The 26,501-nt window shown below is 44.9% G+C and overlaps 1 protein-coding gene and 1 pseudogene across 3 annotated transcripts in view; one reads left to right on the top strand and one right to left on the bottom strand.

The window, feature by feature from the left end:
• LOC147890090 (spatacsin carboxy-terminus protein) overlaps positions 1-26,501 on the top strand; it is a 157,259-nt gene that overhangs the window by 127,333 nt on the left and 3,425 nt on the right. For all 3 annotated transcript variants that reach the window (XM_087390568.1, XM_087390570.1, XM_087390569.1), the window contains 4 exons: positions 19,456-19,918; positions 20,406-20,873; positions 26,034-26,150; positions 26,240-26,361. In XM_087390568.1, coding sequence (XP_087246694.1) covers positions 19,456-19,918; positions 20,406-20,873; positions 26,034-26,150; positions 26,240-26,361 — 1,170 coding nt within the window. The remainder of the gene's footprint in view (positions 1-19,455; positions 19,919-20,405; positions 20,874-26,033; positions 26,151-26,239; positions 26,362-26,501) is intronic.
• LOC147890091 (uncharacterized) lies at positions 16,599-17,386 on the bottom strand (annotated as a pseudogene).

Genomic DNA, 26,501 nt, shown 5'->3' with positions numbered 1-26,501 from the left:
TGCAAGTTCAGCAAAATGCCAAATAAACCTTCGGTAATATGAGCATAGGCCTAGAAAAGACCTTACCTCATGGGCATTCTTCAAGTCAGGCCACTCTACAATTGTCTGTATCTTGGCTGGGTCCATACGGACACCTTCTCGTGAGATAATGTGACCAAGATAGTGAATCTCAGGAAGAAAGAACTCACTTTTCTTCTCATTGATGTGAAGAGCATTTTCAGCTAAGATTTGAAATACAATCTTTAGATGTTCCTTATGCTCTTCCTCATTCTTGCTGAAAATGAGGATGTCATCAAAGAAGACGGCAGTGAACTGTCTATAGTTCCTGAACAACCGTTCCATCAGTCGATTGAACGTGGCTGGGGCATTAGTAAGGCCAAATGGCATTACCATATATTCATACAGCCCAAATGTGGTTCGGAAGGCTGTTTTATGAATGTCCTCAGGTACAACTCGTACCTGATGGTAGCCACTCTTAAGATCTATGCGGCTGAAAATTTCAAATCCTCCTAAACGATCAAAGATATCGTCTATACGAGGAATTGGGAAACGATTCTTAACCGTCTGTTTGTTTAAGGCTCTATAGTCTATGCACATCCTGAAGGTTTTATCCTTCTTTTGGACTAGTAAGATAGGAGAGCAAAAAGAAGAACTACTGGGTTGGATCAATCCCTTGTCCAAGAGTTCTTGGACTTGCTTGAAGATTTCATCTTGTTGAGATTGACTAACTCTATATGGGGGTCTATTTGGAGGTGAAGACCCTGGAACTATGTCAATTTGTGATCCTCTGGTCTCTCAGGAGGGAGGTGACTTAGGAAGTTCCTGAGAGAAGCAACTAGAGAATTCCTGAAGGAAATCTAATCTTTCTTTTGTGAGAGGATCTGACTTTTCTTCACTTGGTTGCTTATCGCGTACAAACACTTGCTGTCATCCAGATTCTCTTATACGCAGACGATGTAGTACTACTATCCTCCTCTAATCCGCTTTGTTTTTGTTCGATAGTGGAGCTACTCACAACTTTATTTCTCATGAGATGGCACATAACTTGGGGATAGCCCCAGAGGATAAAGGAGAAGCCTTGGAGGCAACTGCAGCCTTCAAGAACCAAGAAGAGAAGGTGTACCCCATCATCGGCAAGCTTCGGGTACACATCCAGGGGTACTTGGATCATCTACCCTTCATGGTGGCACCACTTCAAGGATCAGATGTAATTCTCGGCATGCCCTGGCATAAGCAAGTCAACCCCCGAATCGATTATGTGAAGAATATTCTAACCCTCCAACATAAGGGTAGAGATGTGAGCATTACAGCGGGAGTTTCAGGAAACACCATTCCTATGGTAAGTCATGCACGATCTCCCAATTTGCTTAAGAAAGGAGTATGTTCTTTGTCTCCTTACCCTTTTGTTCCTTGGAAGAGGTTCCCTGGGACTTTCGCTTGTTGTTGCTGCCATTTCGCTTGTTGGAGAAAGATTGTTTCTTCTCCACCTTCAAGGCGATGTTGATGGTGTCTTTGAGAGGAGTAGGAGTGGCAATGTCCACCTCATGCTGAACAATATACCGTAGGCCAGCAAAGAACTTCCTTTGCTGCTCTTTTTTATCCTTCCTACTGAATGCTTGAACTTTTAACAAAGTATCCCAAAAACGGTCAACATACTCACTGACTTTCTCTTCTTGGCGTTGGCGGAGGATGTCCCACTGCACCATTGTATCTCTCTTAAACTCCTTAGGCAGGAAGTGCCTCATCATGTTCTTCTTGAAGTGCTTCCAGGTGTGGGCTTGCTGTCCAGTGTTGACCATAGCTGCCCACCAGAGTGAAGCATGGTCTTGCATGTGCAGGACGGCAAACCGGATCTTCGCCTTGTCTTCGTACTCGTCCCCCTCAGAGAAATACTGGAGGTCACGGATCCAGGCCAGCAAGACCTCGGGCTTGTCCTCTCCCTTGTACTTGGTAAACTTGAAGAGCTTATCTCCAAGAGGTACCTTATGCTTTGCATACCTTCGTCTCCGTGGACGTCTCGAAGGAGATGGACTCTGATGACGTCGTCTACCTCGAGGAGGGGAAGAAGAGGATGATCTTCCCTCCTTGTTGGAATTGGTGTTGTCCGCACGGCCTCTTCCTTGGGATTGGGGCCCTATGTCATGAGTTCCTGCTTGGCTGCTTTCGAGCACTTGAACCTGTTGAGCAATGTTTGCCAAGAGAGCACTCAATTCATGCAGGTTAGGAGGAGGGTCAAGTCCATTGGCTGCCATGATGACAAGAAGACTCAATGAAGGATAGACTCAACAAGAGACAGCACAGAGTATAGGACCACTGCCTAAGCTCTGATACCAATGTAAACTACTCGGTGCTTTCTATCAATTCAAACAACGGATTTTGCAGAGGCATTTGAATGAGATGATTGCGAGTTGCCAAACACATATACTTGAACTTAAGAGTTTGCAATTAAGCTGGAATTAAGACTTATACAGCTTAAACACAAAGTGACATCATTGGAGAATGCAATATGATTGAGGGGCCAAGATGGGGCCCCCCCCTTATCCAGGCTCACTTTATTCTTGAAAATGGAGATACAAGACCAAGGTGCAATGCACCTTCCAAACTGATGAACTCAGTGAAAACCTAGGACCTAGATACAAGACTCAAGAGCATATGTACAAGGTAGACAACAAAAAGGAGGACTCCAAGCTCAGGTTTCAGCTCTTGGCTTGCCCAATCCACAAGGAAGAAGCCTGCAACAATCACCACTTACATCCAACATTAGAGACAAGCACTAGTTTCTAGAAAGATAGTAGAAACAACATGAAATAGTGCTGTAAATGAGATAAACTTGACAATACAGGCTCCCTTCATGACCTGACCCTTTTGTAGATGAAGTCCTTGATGCCTCTGAAGCTACCTTGGGTGAGGAGAGTGTGGAAATGGGGCTGGAATGAGAACAGCTTAGAAAAACAGCCTGTAGGCTAGAGAGAGAAAGCTTTTATGGAGTGATAGCTGTAGAGAGAGTGCCAATGCTGATCCCAAGGGAGGAGATGTAAGAGAGGAGCTGCTGCTGTTCTAGAGGTGCACAGAAAGGCAGATTTCTGCAAGGGAAATGGGCTGGAACAGTAGAGAGAGAAATTTTGCAGTAGAGAGAGAAAGACTGCAGCAAGAGAGAAAAGGGGCTGTGGCTGCTCCAGGCTAGGTGAAGGAGAGAGGATGCTGCTGCTGTTCCAGAAGAGCTCAGAGGGGGCAGATTTCTGGAGAGGAGGGGCTGGAACTGTAGAGAGAGAATGTGCTGTTGTAGAGAGAGAAAGTGCTGCTGAGGTGAGAGAATGGCCTGGGGAGAAGCTGGCTGCACCCAAGGAGCTGGAGGTTCTGCTGCATCATCCAAAAGGAGGGAGAAGAAAAGTGACGAAATTTTCATGTGTGGAATGAAGGGGAGAGGCCTTCTTTTATAGGCTCAGCCCCCCCCCTAGGCCTAGAGTGGAAGGTGGACACTTGTCCCAGATTTTTGGTGGGCTGCAGTCCCAAAGAGGACAGCCCACAACCTGCCCCAAATCTACCAGATTTGGGGCCAAACACTTGGCCTGCATGCCCTGCCACTTGCCATGCATGCTGCCACATGTGTGGGACAAGTGGACTGACCTGCCAGCTTCGATTCCATGTGGCAGTCTGCCACGTGTCAGTTGCCATGTCACTCCAAAAAACCCTAAAATTTTAAAGTTGTCAGAATTTAATTCTGATCGCACCCACGGGTTCCTAACAGCTTAGACTATCTATTGACGTACTCTAAGGTCATAATTGAGCCATACCGAGCTCATTTGTTTGTCGTCTTATCTTGTATCTCCATTACTCTTGGCATGCTGCCAGGCCCACACCCAAAGCTCAGGGAACATTCTCTTGAATGGTTCCTAGGTTGGTATGCAATCTGTGCATTTGATTGGTCCCATGTTTGGGTACTCAGGTGGGGTGTGGTTTCTAGATGTCCCTCTCAAAGAGAGGCCATCACTCTTGTGGGTCACTAATGCCCATAACCCCAAGCAAGGGGGTCCACCCTCAAATGCTAGACCTAGTCCCCATTGTCCGTAACTGAACAGAAGGAAAACATTTCATTTCTTAATAAGCATACTATTGAAAAACAAAAAGAAATAGTACCAAGCAAGTGGATACATGTTGAAGCAGAATGACACTTGATTGCACCAACTATCTGATGTGGTGGTACAAGGTGCGCAACTCATTGGTTGCCAAGTATATTTTTGGGTATTCTTGCAGGATTAGAGATTAGACCTCCCTCTCCAGAATCCACTGCCACTACACCCTTCCATGGGTGGTACTACCATTGCTACTTTTGGATCATCTACCACTGTTGCCGCAGTTCCTCTTATGCGAGATCAAATTCTATGGGATCAGAGAGATCCGTAGACGGATGCCTTGATTGCCTTATCTTGCAAGAGATTCATTATTCCCCATATTCGGTTTGGAAGACAACCAAGGTTTCATGGGATACATTGGCTAATCTCTATCAGATTCGGAATGAGGCAAGAGTTATCTTTTTGCACAAGGAGTTGGACAATGTCAAGATATGGAATAAGGGGACAACATGGATGCCTATCTCACAAAAGTCAAGGGTTCATAAATGTTGATGAGATTGTGCCAGATTATCTACTTGTGTCCACTACATTGAGTGGCGTGCTTGATTCTTATCATGGCTTTGCTACGACATAGAGGTGGCCATGTGTAACCCCAACCATTACATCTTCGATCAGCTTGGCATCTTGCTTTTGCAGAAGGATAAAATATGTTCCAATAGAGTTGCCTCCATCAATGCAGACCAAGCCTTTGCCATAGATCACACAGGTAGACTAAAGGGGGGAAAAATCCTCAGCAAGCGCAAACGAAGATCTGGTACATCATCTTCTTCTAGCTTGAGTGAGTGATGGCAAGAACAAACCAAGATGCAACTCTTGCAAGAAACCAGACATGACATTTTAGAGTGTCGAAAGCAATTGCTTCGAAGAAAAAGCAATAGCAGCAAGGACTTGTGGTTAGAGCTGCTTCTGCTGCCCATAATCATAGCAATGAGGCAACAAATGGGACTCACGATGAGTGGGCATTTGTTGTGACATGCCACTATAATTCGTCGAAGTATGATGCAGCTTTATCAGCTTCTGATTCTATGTCCGATTGGTATTTGGATAGTGGTGCTTCTAAGCACATCACCTCTTGCAAAAAGTTATTCTGATTCTATGTCCGATTGGTATTTGGATAGTGGTGCTTCTAAGCACATCACCTCTTGCAAAAAGTTATGTCAATCCTCGGATGATGCATCTTATCTCATGAGAGGGATTGGTCAAGTGGAAGTCACTTCAGAGCCATTTTTATGATTGTGCTGTGCATGACTATTGGCATGATAACAACATAGTACTTACTGGAATACTTCCCTGAGGGCTGTATCATCTTGATGCTTACGGCAATGGGGCTGTTTGAGAAGCAAATGCGGCAGCTGAATCTATTCTTTCTGATACATATCTATGGCAAGAGATTAGGACATCTCAACTATCAAAGTCTGGTAAAGAATGCATTTTAAGCACATGGTGGTGGACCTTCCACAAATGGATGCATGCACTTTCCAAACATGTTTGAGAGGGCTGCTTGTTGGGGAAAATGCATCTGTACAAGCCCCTTGCTCACACCCCAAGGCAGATTGCTGGCTGATCGCTCTTCCTCTCCTGCCGGTGATCCGCTTGCTGTCTTTCTCTCTCTCTGGTTACAAATCATTTCTCTCTCACTCCCCTAGCTGCCCATTTCTCCTGCTAGCCTATGCTTTGGGATCTACTGCCCTCAGGAGGTGAATCCTTCTTCATTTGCTTCTCTTGTTTGTAGTTGAGGGTCATTGTGCTCCGTTGGGAGCCTGGACATGGGATAGGTGCGAGGGTAGAGTTCGCCCCTCTTCCAAGGACAGTGGGTATCGTCGTTTTGCTTTTACTTTCCATTCTGTCATTTTTGGAAGCTTGTTGTGCATTTTGTTGCTCGAAGTTTCCCCTTTGGCCATTCAGGTTGTGGACAAACACCCAGTTATAGAGGGTGTGCCTAGATGTATGCTAGAGGGGAAGTGTGTGGATTTCTTCTTGCTTTGAGGTCATGTGTGCAGTGGGATCCATGTTGATTCGATGTCGCCTTGAGAGGCTGGACATTGACTTTTGGGACTTGCAAACCTTGTGAAGCAAACTGGATGCCTTGTGGAATGCCTGGACATCTTTGTAGTGGACACAAACAATGGGGAGATGCCTTAGCCTTGCCCTGGCAGTTGGAAGCTAGTGTGTGTACTTGGGAATTGGATGCAGGGTAAGACCAAGCATTGGCTTAGAAAGTGGAGTTGCCATAAACACAATACAAGGGCAAGCCCTTGTTGTAAAGCATTTTCCATTTTTAGAAGAATTAAATATTACCGAAAGGGGCACCAAGGCATTTGGTGTGAGTGGGTGTCTCCTGTGATGTTTCATTGAGCAAATGCATTCTAGCCTCGATCCAGTTATTCTCAGTTTATTTCTAAGTGTTTTTCAGTGGCAATTAATTAATAGAAGTGATTGGGAATGATGCAATGTAGCTGTAAAAGGTGTGAATGCTACGGTAGTTATGGTTTACTGTCCTTTAGTAAACTGAAGGCCGGTTTTAGTGGTTCCATTGCCGGGATCTTCATCATCTTCTTACAGAGGTGAGCCCTGATAATGTTGGGTAAAGAAAGCCTCCATTGCATCCCAGTTACAACCACAGACACAGCAAGCTGTGAGAGGTCATTGACTATCTCAGAGCAAGAGGAAGACAGGGTATCAAAGGGTTTTGAGGAGGAGCATAGCATCAGCGGGGGTGATGAGGAACATGACAGTGTGCACATGCCACTGAGGACTCACAGAATGAGGTAGATGAGGTAGAGGAGCTTGATCCCAAGGCCCTTTTTCAGTTGCGAATGCGAAGTGTGTTGGGGCCGGGGGCCTGTCACAGTTGCAATAGACTTTCATGGTGATTATGCAAACTCCTACTACTAATATTGCTCCTTCTGGAAGCAAAAGGACAGCTGAGAAGAAGCATAAGAAGACTCACAAGCATGTATGTTTCAGTGGACAGCCACCAGAGATGCCCACGGTCACCCCTATAGCGGGTACTGCCAATAATTTTCATTCAGTCAATCAAGGACAGCAGGTCCTCCCTCACCCCATGATGCATCCATGATATTTTGGCGGAGGATCAGTTTTTCAAGCAATGATGGGACAGCCCACAGAAGGGCTCAATATGCCTAGTATATATTTGGGCAGTTCTTAGCCAGGAATGCAAAATTTCCAGCAACAAATGATGGGGGGTATGCGGGCTGCATGTGCCAACATGATGTATGCAAACATAGGGATGCAGGCCTGAATGCAGATGAGGATGCTAGGAATGATGAGTGGTTCAATGAATATGCCACAGATGCAGGGAATAGGACCTGGAATGGTCAATTGAGCTATGGGAGTTGGCAGGAATGCACAGAGTTTGGGCCAGATGATGCCACCACCTTATTTGCAGCCACCAGTGTATGATAACATTGCACTCAAGGGCAAATTGAAAGACTACAAAGTGGGTGGGATTGCTTTAAAATTTGAGACATTCAATGGGACTCAAGACAAGCTGAAAGCATTGACTTTTGTGCAACAATTTGATGTTGCCTATACCGGTGGGAACTTCACGGAGTCGTCAAAGGTAAGGAAGGCAGCCACATTCCTTGAGGGCAATGCACTTCAATGGTGGACCAGTTTGCTCTTGCATGATAGAGCCCCTAAAACTTGGGTTGAGTTCAAGCAAGTTTTCTCATCTGCTTGGCTCACTACCACTTTTGAAGTGGATATAATGACAGCATGGCATAAGCTGGAGGCCGTGAACTGTAAGAACCTCGAAGAGTATAATAAAAAGTTTTGGGAAGCCTTGCTGCCCGTGAGCTCTTACAGGCGTGTGGAGCTGTCCGAACAGATCGAGAAATATTGTTGTGGGCTGCCAAAGGAAATACGGGACTATTGCACCAAAACCAAAATTTTGAATATGTCCCAACTGATAGACAATGCCACGACAGCTTATGCCCTATGACAGGGAGCTTTGGGCTTCAAGGACAGCCACCCGGAAACAAAAATTTTTAGGGGCAGCAAGCAGGGAGGCCACAAGCATCTCAGAAGATTTGAACAGCCCGTCAAGTCTAGATTTGTTGCACGACAGAGGCGAGGATCGCCTCGAAAGAAATTGTCAGAGGAAGAGAAGAAGGCCCTCGATGATGCCGACAAATGTTTTATATGCAAGGAAGAGGGCCATCAAGCACATGAATGCTCACACAGGAAGAGAAAGTTTCCTTCGTCGGATCAGAGTGAGAACAAAGGAGAAAAGAGGGATGACCAGCGGGGTAAGAAGCCCAAACCTACTGCTGGTCTTATGCCAGCTGTCACTGGAGCCATACATGATGTGGATGATATGGAGTTATGCAGAGCGTGGGGTAAAATCCGTGACCAGACCGCTCTATTCTTCTTTGATCTAGGCACGAGAGCCAATTTAATATCGCCAGAGCTGGCTTGAAAATTGGGCAGAAGGGCAGACGACGAGATGGGGCCGCATGTGACACAGATATGGCTTGCCTAGTGCGCTGTGAGTCAATTCAACCGATCATCGGGAAGCCTAGCATGCACATTCAGAGCTACGTGGACACTGAGGAGTTCTACATTTCTCTGCTGAATGGGTGTGATGTTTTGCTGGGTATACGTTGGCACCACAGGAAGGGGTCACTATTGGATGCCAGAAACAGAACCCCAACTTTGAATCACCGAGGGAAGACTTATTTTTTGGATGCTAAATTGAAGGGAGAATCCATTCTAGTTGTATCGGGTTCGGGCATTTCAAATGTAATGAAAAAGCATCTTTTTGCGTACCTGGTTTTTGCAACTAAAAAAGAACAAGCAAAAGAAAATTCTAATTTTTCTAAGCTGGATAAAGAGAGGACAGATTTCCTTTTTCAGTTTCACGAATGTTTTTCTGACTCCCTACCACAAGAATTACCCTGGTGGATGTAAAAGGGTAACAACCTCCTTCCATGGTATTGCTGCATGTATTTTGGTATTCCACGCCCAAGGTGCTTGCTTCAACCCGTGAAGGGTGTTCCACAGCGGGCATACCTTATTTTCACATCCCTCAACCTCAAAACCAGGTGGTTGGATTGGAACCCTCAAGCTAGAAATGTTTCGGCAGCAGCAGCAGCTCCCTGTCGTACTCCTGCACCTTGTCTTCCTCAAGCAGAATCGCAACAAGTCTCAGTTCCGCCTGTTCCAAGGCCAGGATCTGCTGCAAGTTTCAGCTCACCTTCTACTCCAGGATTGGCACCTTCAACGGCCTCAAACCTGTGCATTCATCAGCCCATGGACCTGCACCATTTTGAGCTCCCTCTTCGTGTGTTGAGAAGCTCCAAGGCAGCTTCATGTTGTGTATTCAACATCTCCAAGACAGCTTCAATTCATGCGTCAACAATTTCTAATTTCACCGGCTGTCCTATCAGTCCTCACAACCCCTGCTCTCAGCCCTCCCTCTCAGCTCTCATCTCTCAGCCACCTCTGCCCTCTCAGCCTCTATGTCTCAGCCCTTCCCTTCAGCCTCTATGTCTCAGCCCTTCCCTTCAGCCCCTAACTCTCTCCCTCTCAGACTTTCTCCTGTCAGCCCCTCCCTCTCCCTATCAGCCTCTCTCCTTCATCATCCCCCCCCCCCCCCTTCCCCCCTCCCCCCCTTCTCAATTTCCCCTATCTGCCTTAGCAACCCTACCAAGCTGCTTTGGCAACCTGCTAACCTAGCTGCTTTAGTGGCCCACTTACCTGTAGCTCTCGTTACTTCCTTCAGCTCATCCATCTATTGAGTCACCCCTCCTTTTCTGCTCAAGACGGATGGATCCTGAAATTGTTGGAATCCGCCTCACACCCTCGATCAGCTAATGGCAAACCATTCAGTCAATGCTCGTCCATTTCCACCTGCCACGAGAACGTGTACTTTTTGGAAAGATGAGTTGCTGCAGTTGCAAAAGTATGTGGAGTTTGAGAGCTCTACCACCCTCTTCGGACGCATCCATGGGTCCCACCCAGCAAGAACACATGCTAGGGACTGTATGCTTGCGGCCTTACCTTAGGAACTAATGCAGCACCTCACTGATGCTCGACTTTTGGGATGAGGTTTCTGTCAGGTGGCATTTGACATTCCTAGAGTTGCAAGGATAGTGCTCAAGGCTAGTCCCTAAGCGCTTGGTTCCACAAAGATTTTTCTTAAGCCCTTCTCTCTTGGATTCTATCCAATAGATGAGGACATGCATACGACCTCTTTTTTCACCAGATTTCCAGGTCTGTCTTAAGTGGATTGTTGGCCGATTGGAGCTGCTTTTGGATTGGTCACTGTGATCCCTCCCTTCCTGGTGTACCCTCTTCAGTTGGCAACGATGATCAAATCAAATGTGGTTCCTAGAGTTAGGGTCATTGTTTTTTATCCTAACATTTTCGATAACTACATCATGCTCCAATGACTTGATGGCTTTCTTTTTTGGTAGAACACAAGATCTCGGGCAGGTAGGACCATTGTTGGATTTGTAGGACCTTTAGGCATTTTACGAGAGTTTGCCCAAAGAAGACACAAGAAAGCTTTCGGTGTGGCTCGTCATCCTTGACAGAGTGTTCCTATGGCGCTGCCTTCTGGACTGAAACCCATTGCACGCCCTCCACCTACTACCCTGCGTTGGGTAGTGTTTAGAGTTGCTAGTCCTTCATCCCCCATGGATCAAGAGGGGCCTTCTCTTACCCCAGACACCCCTCGAGGCCACTGATATTCCACTAGTGTCAATAAGCACTTTTCTCTATGCATGGTTTGAGACATGATCGAGATAGTGTTTCTAAGCTTATTCACTCAAGACGGGGTTCTTCAGTCAGATCTTGATGCCGTCTTATACATAAGTACAGATTTTTATGCATTCCTGTGCTCAGCAGATTCTAAGACACGTGCCAGAGTTTGGCAGGTTATTTTAGCTTTGGTGAAACCAGATATGAGAGATTCTCTTGATGCATCTTTTACTAATCTGGAATTCAGGACTTCATGTCTTGCCCTATGCCCGAAGTCAGATTGGTTGACACCCACGCTTTTATTGCTTTTTGGGATATGATTCGGGACCATGTCACCTTAGCCTTGTAGGGCGTTTGGGACTTTGGTATTATGCTTGATTCATTTTTAGAGGGTCTCATTTGTCTTATCCCAAAGTTTAACTTTCTTAATGGAGGCCAATTACTCTCTTGGGTACCTTTTTATAAGATCTTGGCCAAAGCCATTAGTCTGCGCTTGCAACCCATCTTTTCAGACCTCATCTGTTATATGCACACAGGCTTTGTTCATGACCGAAGCATCTTTGATAATATATTTTCACTTTGGGAGGCGTCACATTGGGCTATGCAAAGTGGGCAAAGGCTTGCCATTCTACTCCTAGATTTCGAGAAAGCTTACCACAGAGTAGATTGGGGTTTTTGGAGTGTACTCTTTGCGACGCAGATGCTTGGATCAGAGGGGTTCTCTCCTTGTATAGATCAGCCCATAGCCAGATGCTTATTGGAGGAGAAAGGGGAGAGAGATTTCAGATTTCTAGATCAGTTTGCCAGGGATGTCTTCTTGTCCCATTTGTGTTTTTATTTGTGGCTGAAGCAATGAGCAAATTTTTGAGATCTCGGTTTGATGTTATTGGGCTAAACTCTCCTTGAGTCAAGATGAGGAGCTCTTGGATGGTGAGCTAGCTGATGATACTGCTGTTTTTATGGTTGCCCCTCGACAGAACCTCATTTCTTTTAGGGTATCCTTGGATTTTGTTTTTGGGGCAATAGGTGCACATTTTAATTGGAATAAATCCAATGGCTTTTGGATTAGTGACCAGGACATTCCAGGTGGGGGGGGGGGGGGGGGGGGGGCTGATTACGGTTTCACGGTGGTGTTTCTATAAGATATTGGACACCTCGACAAAGCCTTATAAGCTTAAGTTGATACTAAGAAGGCCCTGAATGAAATGGGTTTCAGAGGTAAAAGTCGAGTTAGGTAGAAAAATGGTGCAACAAGTGTTCCAGAAAAGGACACACATAAGATGATTACAGAGCAGAATGTTGTGGGATTTGTTCCAAGTATGGACATGATGAGTCGAAGTGTTGATACACAAAGAAGAAGACACTTGAAGTGAATCACGTCGAGACTTATTCTAAGGCTAAGGAAGCTCTACCACCGAAACCCGAGCAGGATAAATGTAAATGTAAAAATGGTAAGGACAAAATGAAGGTCCTTCACAGATCGGGTGTTACTTTTGTAATGGTTATCATACCAAGGCTGAGTGTTCACTATGGCAAGAACATTTGAAGCTACTCCAAAGAAACAAGGAAAGACAGAAGTGAATTCTGGATGCAAGTCATATTGGCAGAACTTTCCAATTGAGTCGATGCCAATGCAGTCACAGGGTCACGACGACCAGTGAACAACGAGGATAGCCCAATACCTTCTGCACGAGATATCAATTAGAAAGCACAGAAGCAAATTGCCTCTCGAATAGCTTGGGAACTAAACGGTAAAGCTCCCGCTATGATGCGACTACTGATTTGAGTTTAGTACCACCAAGTGATAACTCGGCTGAGGCTCCTACTAGTAAGTCTTAAGAAGAATCGACTTTTGAAGGAGACCAGAGGCTTGAAATGGCAAGAGCATGGGAGGTCTTCCAAAATATGAAGGTCAGTTTGCCAACATGAGAATTACTGAAGATTGCACCACATTGTAGAGAGTTCCTCGTGCAACAACTTCAGAAGGAAGAAAAGCCCGTTAAGGAGGTAGACTTCTTTGTAACCATTCAATTATCAATGTAAAAACCAAAAATCACAGTGTATCAAGTGTATCATGGATGAAGGCTCAGGCGTGAACATGATTTCAGCAGTTGTGGATAACAGGTTGATGCTCAAGAGCATGAAGCTTTCATAATTTCAAGTTCTAATGGCAGATCAACGAGAGTCTGTTAGTAATTTCTATGAAAGAGACCGCTTATCCATTTTTGCTTCGAAGACCTTGGTTAAAAAGTGCAAAAGTATTGCATGATTGGGGTTACGAGTTGATGACAATCAAGACTAGAGACAAAAGGGTACATATTCCTACGAACTCCAGTAAGGTACCCAAGAGTTGTAGACCTAAGGATCTAGTCGTTCGTGATTAGTTTCAACAAGATGTTGAAACTAGGTTGACAGAACTCTAGATCCCCTCAGTAGGAGAGCTTGATCTCTTCTAGGTAGTTGCTAAACTTAAACAAAAGATTAAGGATTATAAAATAGCTGCACATCCACATCTCTATCTGAGTAATTTCTTTGAGTATGTAGAGAGAGAGAGAGAGAGAAAGAAAGAAAGAAAGAAAGTGTATTATTGTCCACTAGAGGCCAAAATGGGCCCATGGGACATCAAGAACTCTGCATACAAGATAGCACAAAATCAACGTGCCCCAAAGAAGAGGCATCGTCGAATATCATCTAAGTGCTACGCAATATAATGCAAGTGAAAGTACATAATGTCAAATCTGAGCCTAAATACAGAGTAAACTAGATGCAAGGAAACCGCCCCCGGGTGCAAAATGGGGGGGATGAGCACAATATGCCAATGCAAAGATACAAGTCCAGGTGTCACGGAGTCTGAGAACCAAAATAATACTGGAAATCCTGTCCATCGACTGTGCCTCTTGCTATGAGAGTACAAATATGGGCAAAGGTGAGATGAGCGGCTGGTGGGGCGAGATCTCCATGAGTGAGTCTCATCCGAAATGCTGCCATCATCCTGGATCGTCTGGAGATGAAGCGGCGAGTACGTCCCCTATGTAACAAGATCCTGCGGCGTCTACAAACCATCTCATATGTACATCCACATGGTGGAGGCATGTGTCCTGTGTGGGCTCTGCCGTCCTCGTGCTCCTCCTGGTCTCTGTCCTCTGGTATGGCGTGTGCCTGAGCTCTATGAGGCTGGGCTCTATCACGCTCCGGTCTGTGCTCTCTGAGGTAGTCTCGCCGAAGCATAGTGGCCTCCCTGACATAAAGGGCTAGGCAATGCTGATCCTCGTAGTCCATCACTCGTGAGAGAGGTCCAAAGCCATCCGTGAAGAGACAGTGGAATCTACCTCTGATCTCATAATATAGCGGGCATCTGCAAATGAAGTGCTCCTCTGACTCCACCTCTCCCATGGTGCAACAAGGGCAGATCCTGGTCTCTCGGCCTGGTCGCCGTCCATCCTCCATGCGTCGCATCCTACCAGCCTCTATCTCGAGCTGATGCGAAGAGACTCTAAGTTGGCCGAGGGCAATCCTCAGTGAGTGGGACATGTGGGTACCTGTATAGCCTGGTGGGATGACAAATCCATCCTCTGAGATCCGAAGGAAGTGGTCACGATATGTGGCCATCTTCACCGGAAGCTGCGTGGGATAAATCCAAGTGCGATACGTATGAAGCTGCAGCAAGTCTGCTCTCGTGACCTGGCTAAGCTCGTGGCGAGTCAACTCGAGATGAGGGGCATCTATGCTGTATCGGAACGGAGGCAGTCTATCCATGTCTAGTCCAAGGGATGTGAGCCATCTAGTGAGTCTGAAGTACCAGCAGTATCGGGTCCCTGATCGTGCCAACTCCATAGAAGATGCAAGTGCTAACCATGGCAACCGAGCTCTGCCTGCTGCTGAGTCTCCAAACTCCCTGACCCTGTGCAGATACATGACCGACTGAAACGCTGCATCCAATGCAAGGGGAGTAGCTCCAAACTCTGCTAGCATGATCTCGTGCGGAACTGTAGCCTTGGCCCTAATGAGCCGAGAGAACATGATGATCTGTAACCTCTCTACTCGTCTCCAATCTGCAGCGCCGAGGTCTCCTGCCCAGAAAGGAGCTGCATACATCGCAGCTGGTCTCACCAATGTATCAAAAAGCAAGGATTTCGTATCGGGATGCTGAAAGTGGGACTGAAAACACTGACGCTCAAGATGAGCCAACGAAGCATACCCTTTACTAATCCTATCTCGTGCTGCATATGTCATGGTGAAGACCGGTCCCCTGAAAACTGCCCCCAAATAAGTGTACTCTCTAACAAGCTCAATGGGCTGTCCGTCATAAGTGAAGTAAAACTCATCCGTGCTGTAAATACGATCAGAGGTGTTGAAAACCATAACCTTGGTCTTGCCAAGGTTTACGGTCAACCCCCTGTCCTGGCAAAACCTGTGGAGTGTCTCAATATGTGCCTGGAGGCCCTGAGCAGTAGAGGAAATGAGAACCACATCGTCCGCATACAGGAGGATAGGAATGGAGGATCCTGAGAGAGTAGAGCCCACACCACCTGTCATCTGTACAAACATCTCTAGCTCATCAATATATAATCCAAAGAGAGTGGGAGAGAGCGGGCAGCCCTGCTTCACCCCAATCGTGCTGCATACCTCCTCTGAGAGCCCCTCACGTGTCCGAGCCCGACCAGTGACCCTCTCATACAAAGCCATGATAGCCCACTGTATCTCTCCACTAAAGCCCATCTGGCGAATCCTCTGAAACAATCTGAATCGCGGAACTGTGTCAAATGCCTTCCTGAAGTCCACGAAGCAACAATAAAGCCGTTGCCTTCGTGACTTCGCCTCCTCCACCAGTGCCCTAAGTGTGAGGATGTGGTCAAGTGTCGAATGATCCCTACGAAATCCAGCCTGCCCTCTGGCTCTGAGTCCTGTCGTCTCGGCATGGTCATTTATACGGCTTTCCAAAACTGATGCAAAGATCTTGGCCATAACGTGGCCGATCATGATGGTCCTGTAATTCGACGGCTCCATAGGGTCCCCCGACTTGTGGATAGGTACTATGGTATTGCCTAACCAGGACTGTGGTAGGCCTGTACAAACAGACTCATTGAAGAGACGGGAAAGAACAAAATCTAAGGCATCAATCCCATGGATTACATACTCCGCTTGCAATCCATCATGATGTGGATTATAGGAAGATGAATGCCCAAATTGTGCAAGATCCATTTCCTAGTCCAATCACAGATAGTTTAGTTGACTAAGCTTTAGGACACGCATAATTCCCATGAGTTTTGGAAACGGGGAAACGGTGTTTCAGAGTTTCGGCCACTAGAAGAACCGGTGGAAAGAGAGTTTCGGTTTTAAAGGTTAATAAAGTGTGTGTGTGTGTGTGTGTGTGTGTGTATATATATATAAAATTATTCTTAACACATATGTCATACACGTATCATTAATGAAAACATTACAAAGATAGTACATACATCTTCAAATTTCACAATACCTTATAACTTCATAGAATTCAAAGTTCGGCAAAGCCGTACACACTACATCAATTACCATATAGGATAAATAATAAATGACAAGTAGTCTGGGGCCTAGGCTAAAGCCTCATAAAAGTGAATACATGATTTATGAACCATGATCCATATCCAGGTCACATGACATAATTCTAAAAATAAGTACTATAGTGTGTGATGTAGCCAATACAAACTTGATCCATATAGGGATCCAAAGATTTGACTAGCATCATGCATACTACAACAATCACTCCTGAACATCATCGGCATCCATGGCGTCATCTGTCTCCTCTGACTCTTGAGTGTCAGGCTTAGATGAACATAAGAGAGGATCTTGCTCCTTTGGCCCCGCTGAAGTGGAAGCGATGGATACCCCCCTCCATCTCTGCCTCTGAGAGCGGGTGGAGGGGCGAGTGGTGTGGATTGACGTTGTTAATTCCTCATATAGTAAGGAGTACATATTGCGCTCATCCTGTGGGATCTCTGGGATGAACTTCACCTTCTCAATGTTGAGCTTGTGCACTCACATTTCTTGGCATTCCAAACAAGGAGCTGGTGCAATGACGAAATACCAATCGCTCTAGCTGAGAGGGTACTCAACCTATTTCTCTTTTTTGTATGGAAGAGTTCTGAAGTGCTCCAATTCCTCTCACATGGACCTGGAACTGCAATCCTGAGAGAGCACTCGAATGGCAATGCGTTTCTACACACATAATTAGAATTTAGAATTTAGAAATTAGAATTAAGTAGAATGTAAGTTGTAACTCACATTGTACTATGTTGCATCATGCATGTAGTTGAAACTTGAGTGTATGGGTAGTTAATTACAAGTGTATGGGTAGTTAATAACAAGTGTATGGGTAGTGAATAACAAGTGTATGGGTAGTGAATTACAAGTGTGGGAGCACAATTCCCATACTTGGCCCACCATGAGACAGGTTGTGGCTTGGTCTCTCAAAGCTTTGTAGTCTCTTGACCAAATCTCCCGATATGGTTGCACAAGGCCAAGAGATCATCCTCTAAACGTCCCTGCATGTACACATCACATGGGCCACCGCCCTGATGTATGTCATGAAGCCATGATCCAGCTCCGCGTTCTCATATTGCTCCTCATTTTGCCATAGAGGATACAATGCATGTGCTACTGCATGAATTGGTTTGTAAACCAATCCCATCGCTTATTCCACATAGCTTGATCTGCTCAATCCTTTAGAGAACAAAGCATGGAAAAAAAACAAGAGTCAAGAGTCAAGAGCAATGTAAAGTATCAAGACTCAATACTCAAAAGTAAACAAATATATATATATATATATATATATAAAAGGCAAAACATACAGAGACTTACTGCTCTCCTCTCGAGTATTGTTGCTTGTTGACAGACTGTCCAATCTTGTCCATGTACTCATATAAAAGGCCAAAGAGTGCTGCCCTCCATGTGTGGAATGTGCAAGACTGTGTAGATCGGATTGAGAGTTTTGATCAAACCCTCAACCTCTACCCACCACTCATCTCATGACATCACACATAAAAACTCTTGCCTTAGGGCTCTCTCTCTCATCCCACTGTAGCCACTCATCTAAATACATAGTGCCTACAAGTCCCTGCGAACTCGTAGGAGTCTCTCAAGCGCAATGAACATCTATGCAAATCTGGTGATTGCAGGCTGCAATAGCTCAAGACGTTTGTAAGCCCTAAATATGCTCAAAACTTTTGGCCTTTCCTTCACAAATGTTACCATCCTTCGTGCCGTTTAAAAGATGGAATCAACCCATTGTATTTCACCTATGTTCTCGATCAACAAGTCAAGGCAATGTGATGCACAAGGGGTCCACACAATGGCTGGAAACTTGTCTTCTAGCATAGAGCCCATAGACTTGCAATTGTTCACATTGTCTGTCACTACTTGCACAACATTCTCAGGCCCTATTTGCATGATAGCCTCACATATATGGCCCCAAATAAATAAACCGGTAACTGTGAGACCTGGGAGGGAGGCATCAATGACTTTCAAAAACATAGTGCCTTTGCAGCAAGACACTAAAACATTGTATACGTTTAGCCTGCATACATCTGACTATCAGTCACACAATATAGTGCAGCCATACTTATTTCATGTTTCCTTCAAAGGATATAGCTGGACTTCTATCAATGTGCTAGTCAACATACTGGTAAAGGCATGTGTAGCATCATAGACTGCACACCTAACACCATCAAAGAGAACCTGATATCCACAAGTGGCTATGGTTGAAATGGATATTAGGTTTTTGCGGATGCTTGGTACATCAAGTACATAGGCTATAGCTAACAACTTTTGTCACATTTCAATTCAAAACTAAACCTTGATGTTTTAAAATTTTGGATCTATTCATCATTCCTATATCCATAGATTGTATGTACTATGTCCATGTTAAGCTGTTAATGAAGCAATCTTGTGTCAAGTATTCATACTGCTTTTAGTATCATAGTTGAAGAACCCATTTTCTACTTTTGAGAATGTGTGAACTGTCTATCTAAAATATGTTCTGATTTACAGTTTGGCGTTTGCGCTTGACTGCCAAAGACCATATGTAGTTATCAGTGTGCTGCTTTTTAGGTTTTAGTGGAATTTGTTTGATATATTGGTATGTGCTTCGACTTTTCGAGTTTCAAGTTTCAGGAATTGATTTCTTAGCAATGAACGAGCCATGATTTTCAGAATTGTAGAATGTGTGTAAGCTGTAACATAGAGGACATATCACACACGAATGTACTATTACTATAATGCTTCTCAAGTAGTATATTTTACATTGTGTTGATTGGTGTGTTGTGATATCTGATACAAAGTATTCAGCATTTCTCAATGCTAACTACAATTACAAACACAGACAAATGCAAACTGTTAGTCAGGGGACAATTAACAGAGGGGAGGTTGGAGGAAGCATAAACTTTTTTAGAACCATCTCATTTATGCAATTTTGTTATTGGATACAATGATCCTTTTTTTATGGCCTTGCGGATGTGCTTTTAAAGGACAAGATAACAGGGGCAATTTCAGCACTCTGTTTTTCTAATTAAAAGAAATGGAAAGAACATTGATTGTGCTCAATTTATTGGCCAAAATGCAGGGAGACATCATCAATCAAGGTGAATGATGTGGCTGCTCATATTGCTGTGTGTGTGGGGGCTGCTGTTGAAGCGACCAATGCATTGCCAGTCAGTAGTCATGTTGTGGATTTTAGATATAACAGAAAGAATCCTAAGCGGAGACGACTTTTATCACCTGAGAAACTAGAGGCAGATTTGGGAGGGTCTCCAGGCATGGCAATGGGACCCAAAGAGAATTTTCATAGTGCTCACGGCAGCTCAAAAGATGGCAATTTCTATACTAGAAAAAGCTCTTCGGAATCCAAACAAAAGTCACAAAATACTTTCAATGGGGCCATATCTCATGAGGGACCTGAAGAACAGGAATCCTTATCCAAGATGGTAGCTATTCTTTGTGAGCAGCAGCGTTTTTTCCCTCTTGTGAAGGCATTTGAGCTTTTCTTGCCATCATTATCTCTGCTACCTTTCAGCCGTTTTCTCCAGGTACATATTGTTGCTAATAAGCTATCCACATATTTCCATGAACTGGGAAAAATTCTTCACAAAGATGTCTTTTATTCATTTTCTTAAAGTATGCCTTAGCTCCTCAATATACTACAACCATATTACCTTGAATGGGAAAGTGTCTTTATAAATATTGTCATGATATGTGTGTTATCTTTGCATATTTGATGCTGATATAGGCTGAATTTAATGAATAAAAATCTCAGCTGACAATTGTCCAAAGTTTGCTTTCAGCAAGACAGTTGATTGCTTAATAACCCACACATGTAATCAAGTAGAAATGGAAAGTGATCTTAACAAGCATACCGTTATTTGTCTTCTTACTGGTAGATCTTGGCTTATTAATATGACGCATACTTACCTTGCACATTTGTTGGCTAATCTGGCTATATTGAAGGTTGAATCAAAACGATGGCAGTATCTGCTTACAGTACTCTAATGTTGTTCTACATATGTTTTCAACCAGGCTTTTGCGCAAATGAGGCTCTCGGAGGCTTCTACTCACCTGGCATTGTTTTCAGTACGTCTGAGAGAAGAATCACACCAAAATCAATACATGCAGAATAGGGGCAGCAAGGGTTCAACATCTTGGATAAGTGCAGCTGCTGTCAATGCTGCTGATACCATGCTGTCAGCATGCCCTTCTGCATATGAGCGCCGTTGCCTTTTGCAACTTCTTGCTGCTTCAGATTTTGGTGATGGGGGTGCTGCTGCTGTACGTTTTCGCCGCCTCTATTGGAAGATACAACTTGCTGAGCCTGCTCTTCAACAAGGCTTAGAATCAGTGGTCGGAGGAACCGATTTGGATGATGATGCCTTGCTCTTGGCCTTAGAGAGACAGGGAAAATGGGAAGAAGCTCGCAGCTGGGCTCGACAGCTTGAGCTTAGCGGGCAGCATGCAAAAGCACCCATAAATCACGTCACAGAGACTCAGGTATGCAGATCTATCTATTTATATCCTGTTGGACATTTCACAAAGCTCCTGGGTGCAGGGGGATTTACAAGATGTGCATTGCATTTACTTCATGCCAGCCTATGGTTGTACCTTTTTATTTGCGTAAGCAGTCAAGATGTGGACAGAGGAGTACTCAATCAGGTCTCCTCCAAATCCTCAAGTGATGTTAAAGTATGCAATATGTGACAGAGAAGCCAATATTAGTGTTTGCAAGTGTACTGTGACAGAATTCACCATGCATATAATGCACAACAATAGATGCAATATCAAGAATGGTTCACACGTGAGAGAGATTTAGAAGAGAGAGAGAAGAAAGCACACCCAATCAGGCTGAAAATGAAATTCCAATACGCAAGTACAATTTCTGGAAACCATGCCCTCCTAGGCTGCCTGTAAGTAGCCTCCTCGCAGGACGCTTGGAATGGTAGCTGCTACCGTTCACTATGCTTGGACACTCTTGGCCTCTTCAAGGGATGAAAAGGGAAGAGACACAAGTGAATGTGATGGAGAGTAAGGTGTAACCTCCACCATGGAATTGGTAGGGCACAAACACCCTAAATCGACCAGCTAGGTGATAGACACATGGCCGACCAGAGTAACTCCTTTCTAGGCCCATGCATGAAAATTGTTTTTCACAGGCCTACTCGCCCTGATTGCTTAAGATTTGCCACATCAACCTACGGACATGCCACATCAGCATGACTCAGCCACTATAGCAGCATATAGCCCATGGAATAGGCAGGGCACAAATGCCCTAAATCGACCAGCGCATCCGATTGACACATGGCAGGCCTACTGCCACATCACCAGCAGCTGCTGACACACCATTGCTTACACTCCATGTCGCTGTTTGCCATGTTAGCAGCTTCATAATGTGGCAAATCAGCACTGTACAGGTCCGTATAGCTGCCTCGTGTCCCGTGGCAAACATCAGCACTCTAGGGTGCTTTCCTTGTGGCCAAAATGCCAGGTCATCATCCCAGGATAGCTGTGTGCAACATGTGCATCCTTCTGAAGGCATAGGTATGATTTACACAGCCTTATGCTGTCCTAAAACATGCAGCCTGTCTCGTCCTGATGATGGATGGCTTCAGAATGTTGCACATGAATCACACAGTGCTCGTTTATGCACTTTATGTGATACAGGAGTGATTTAAACTGAGGAGCATGCCCTCATGGTTTGTCCTGCCCTAAAGCAGGTGAGAGAGACACACCATGATTAACTAGAGGGTGCCAGGAGCCTTGCAAACCTTTATTACACAATAACAAGTATATTTCTTTTCATTTCTGAATTTCACAATTAGAAATTAACATTTCACAATTATAAAATAACAATATATTTCTTTCAATTTTTAAATTTCACAACTTGAATGAGTAATTGATGTTTGTCTTAAACCAGCACCGCGCTGGTTTAGGACAATCACATTAAGTCCAAGCCATACCGGTTTAGAAACTAAGTGGTATATGACCCGTATAGTATGAAATTAAATTTCACTAATTTAAGTACTAAGAAACACAATAATTTCAACCACCAAGACCATCAGCAACTAATGTCTATTCAACCATGCTGGTTCAAGACAATCACATAACATGTGATTGAGATGAAGCAGCCACAGTTGCATGATGTTCCAACCATTAGCCAAGAAATAACAATATATTTCTTTTCTATTGCAAAATATAATGTTGTTAAATTTTGCTCAACCACGCCGTTAGGTTGATCAACAACTAATGTTTTTCAACCACGTTGGTTCAGTACAATCACATAATTCATGATTGAGCGGACAACATCATCTGTCTCAACTTCGGACTGGAGACTCCATCAGCAGTAGCATCTTGTGGTCTTGCCTGGTGCAACAATAGATACAGTATAGTAAGGACTCTGACACTTTTGGGGCAGCACACACACCATGCGCAATTTTTAGCACACTTCATGCTATGCTATATTTTGAGTTGTAACAGTTTATTGCACTGGTCCCATAGTCCAATTTGGTCTTCAGTGGGTAGTCTAATTTGGTCTTCCAGGCACACTTTCAGGACCCACTAACGAAGAGCTGGGGGATGTGACTTACCGAGACCGAGTGGAGGAAATTTGAGCGGCTATAGGTGACTATGGGATCCGGGATGATTCGGAGTAAGCCCTCAGTTCCACATGAGATACTACAGGCAGAGTTCGCCATGACTCCCCTACAGATTGATGCCATCTTTGAGACCGTGACTTTCATCCATAGAGTCTGGGACTTGCCTCGATGGAGATTACCGAGACTGGCCTTGGAGTCATCCAGACGACTTGCAGAGAGCGGAGCAAACACATGGTATGCACGGATATCCACATGGTTTACCAGGCACGGTATCCAGATGGAGAGGCCCCCCCCCCTTTTCAGTACAGCATTGACGCACCCCCTGAATCGATCCTGCGAGATGAGATCAACCGTATCATACGGCTAGATCTCCTTCAGCTCCATACGTCTCGGACTTGGGGGAGACCAGGAGCTCCGCACCAAGTCCCAGTTCTACCGCGATCACTTCCAGAGAGTATCAGAGGAGGGATTCATCATCAGACCTCAATATCTAGAGGACAGAGGAGTTTCGCAGGCACTGAGGATTGCCATTGGATAGATCCGTGTTTCATCTCATCAGTTGAGGATCAAGACGGGGAGAGCAGCAGGCATACCCAGGGAGGAGCGGCTATGCATGCTTTGCACACTAGGAGTGACTGAGACAGAGGAGCATTTCCTATTTGTTTGCCAAGCCTATTATGAGATCAGGGGACGATACCATTGCCTCTACCAGGAGGGGAACGGCTTTGATCCACTCTCACGATTGATCCACTTACAGGATCAGGTTCGCATTGGGCTATATTTACTTGAGATGTGCCGACACAAGGAGACCCTATTAGTATAGATAAGAGAGTAGCAGGAGGCGATCAGGCCAAAGGATAGAGAGGCTGTCAGAGCACAGTGTCACGTCACAGACTTCTATGCATTCGAGTCAGCCCCAGGACACATCGGGATGGAGGTGGAGGAGAGAGCTGACTTGCGGGCAGCTTGGATTACTGAGAGAGGGATGCAGAGACCACCTGCAGCACGGAGAGTGACCAGAGCACACTCTATTGAGGTCTGTCCTATCACGGTTCTCCTCAGAGGAGACCGCGTGAGGCAACGGGTTACTCTGAACATAGCCCAATGGGTTTAGAGATCGAAGAGACCACGTCTCCCTCCGCCACCATATCATGACACAACCGACAGACGCAAATCCGAGATATTTTCACCGCTCACAGGCAAGCTACCATGGTGCCGGGCTTTGGTTTCTGAACCTGAGTCTCAAATCTCAGCATTTTACAGCTCTCAGATAGCTAGTTGCTAGTCTCTGGGTTATATATCTGATTTTGCTCGAGCTATTGAGCTCTGTAGAGTTATCAAGTTATCAGCTTATCATCTTATCAGTTTTTCAGTTTTTCAGTTTTTCAGTTTAGTAGTCTTAGCACCGAGCAAGGGCCTTAGTGCACCCTTTGCTCCAGCCCACTGAGGCTTGTATCAGATCATCCTTTTGGTGTACTTTGTGCTTTCTCTATTTCTGCTTTTCTTTGTAGGATGTACTTGTGGGCGGCATGAGGCAATCTGACGTTGGGATGCCTTGGATGGGACATTACTTGTTGGTCTTGTGTCCAGTCTCCTATCAACTTGATGTTTCTTGAAGTTAGGTCTCTGTCCCGATAGAAATGTCCTGCAATCAAAACCATTTGGAGACTTGTGCATACCAGCTCCCTCAGCAACAAGTTGCATAGACGATGAAAGGGCCCTCCTTGGCAGTCTGTTACGGTGTGCAGTGGTCCATCCAAAACTCCTTGCTTGTTCTGGATAGGTGATGACCTGGAATGAGGCATCTTTGTGAAGCATCTCTTCCCCCATATCAGATGAGATAGCATCTTGACTTGTAGTCTCTCAAAATCAGTCCATGCGTCCTCTCTGAGATCTACAGCCCAAAAGGCACTTGCATATAGGGCTTCCTGTCAAACTACAGAATCAAAAGGAAGTGATTCTGTGCTCACGTGCTGAAAGTGTCTGAAAACACTGTCTCTCAATGATGTGCGTTCTCTGGTCAAGCATACTGTGCCACTAGTTTCATGATGAACTTGGGATCCTGCAAAAATGCAATCCAAGGATACATAGGATCTGACCATTCCAACCAGCTTCTCTGCAAATGCAGAAGTCCCACATGTTTAAGCTGAGCTTCATTAGCATTGAATTTCATAACCTTGGTTTTACACATGTTGATCTTCATGTCTCACTTCTCACAATGTTGTCCCATGCATGTGCAGCTCCCCTGCTGTGATTGAGATCAGCACTACATCGTTGCATATTGTAGGATGGATATGACAGTGTGCCAAAGTAGATCCGCGACCTCCTATTGTGTCCGCAAAGAAAGGAAACTCATCAATGTAGAGGCCAAATTGTTGGGAAGGACATGTGGTATTTTAATGAGGTTAGAAGCATGTTTCCTAGTGAATGCAGCTTGAACAGCTGGTTTCATATTTAACTGGATTCAATGACCCAAATACACATAAGATGCTGCACAAAATTAAATGACTGACAGGGAGGTGGGCATCACAATTGTTGAGAGAGAGAGAGAGAGAGAGAGAGAGAGAGCTTGCACAAAATTGAATGACTTACGCTGAAGGTGGGTATCACAGTTGGGGAGAGAGAGAGAGAGAGAGAGAGAGAGAGAGAGAGAGTTGGGGAGGATGTGTTTTATTGCAGTGTTCATGATAGATTTAATGGTGCCAGCAACACTAGAAGTATCTCAAATTACCTGCCAGTCACAGATGAAGATCGAAGTATGGCAAACCATTTTGAACTGCCGAAATTGTGAACTCCAAAAGTAGTTGTAAAGTATCTGAAGCTAGATCCTCCTAAACTGTCAATGGGACAGAGTTATGATGCTTCGTTGAGACCTGAGACATGCTTTGGCTTATATTTTGAGGTTTCTGATCTAGGATTATCACAGAAAGCGAAATAGAGATTGTTTTTACCGCCACTTAATCTCCATGTTTTTCCAATCCATGATGCATAAATGTAATCTACATAACCTGGCGCAAGCACACAATATTTATTTACTTCTATAATCTCACCAATATGGCAGGCTGAAGCTATGGTGGCAGAATGGAAAGAGTTCCTTTGGGATGTACCTGAGGAGCGAATTGCTCTATGGAGCCACTGTCAGGCTCTCTTCATAAGACATTCATTTCCTCCACAGCAGGTCATTATTCGAGTAGTGGACTCTTTTGTTTTGTAGCTTATCCCTGATGAATAGATCAGCATGGCATTGACAGAACTTTGTGTGGCCAGGCTGGAATATTCTTTCTGAAGCATGCTGAAGGAGTGGAGCAAGAAATCCCTCCGTCGGAGCTCCATGGGGTGCTCTTGATGGCACTCCAATGGCTCAGCGGCTCTGTTACAAACTCCTCTCCGTACTGGCCTTACCTTCATTCCATTGTTGTGTGCCTGTTGTGACTTGTCAGGTCAACCTTGCAGAATTGGCATCATTATATTTAAATACCATTATTTAGAACTATTTTGAGCAAATTTTGACTACTTGCTACTTTGTGAT

The sequence above is a fragment of the Dipteris shenzhenensis genome, chromosome 19, assembly GCF_047967505.1.
Source record: "Dipteris shenzhenensis isolate YYH24624 ecotype China chromosome 19, Dip_SZ_1.0, whole genome shotgun sequence".
In the NCBI taxonomy this organism is placed as follows: Eukaryota; Viridiplantae; Streptophyta; class Polypodiopsida; order Gleicheniales; family Dipteridaceae; genus Dipteris; species Dipteris shenzhenensis.
This window is presented reverse-complemented; position numbering and strand designations above follow the sequence as displayed.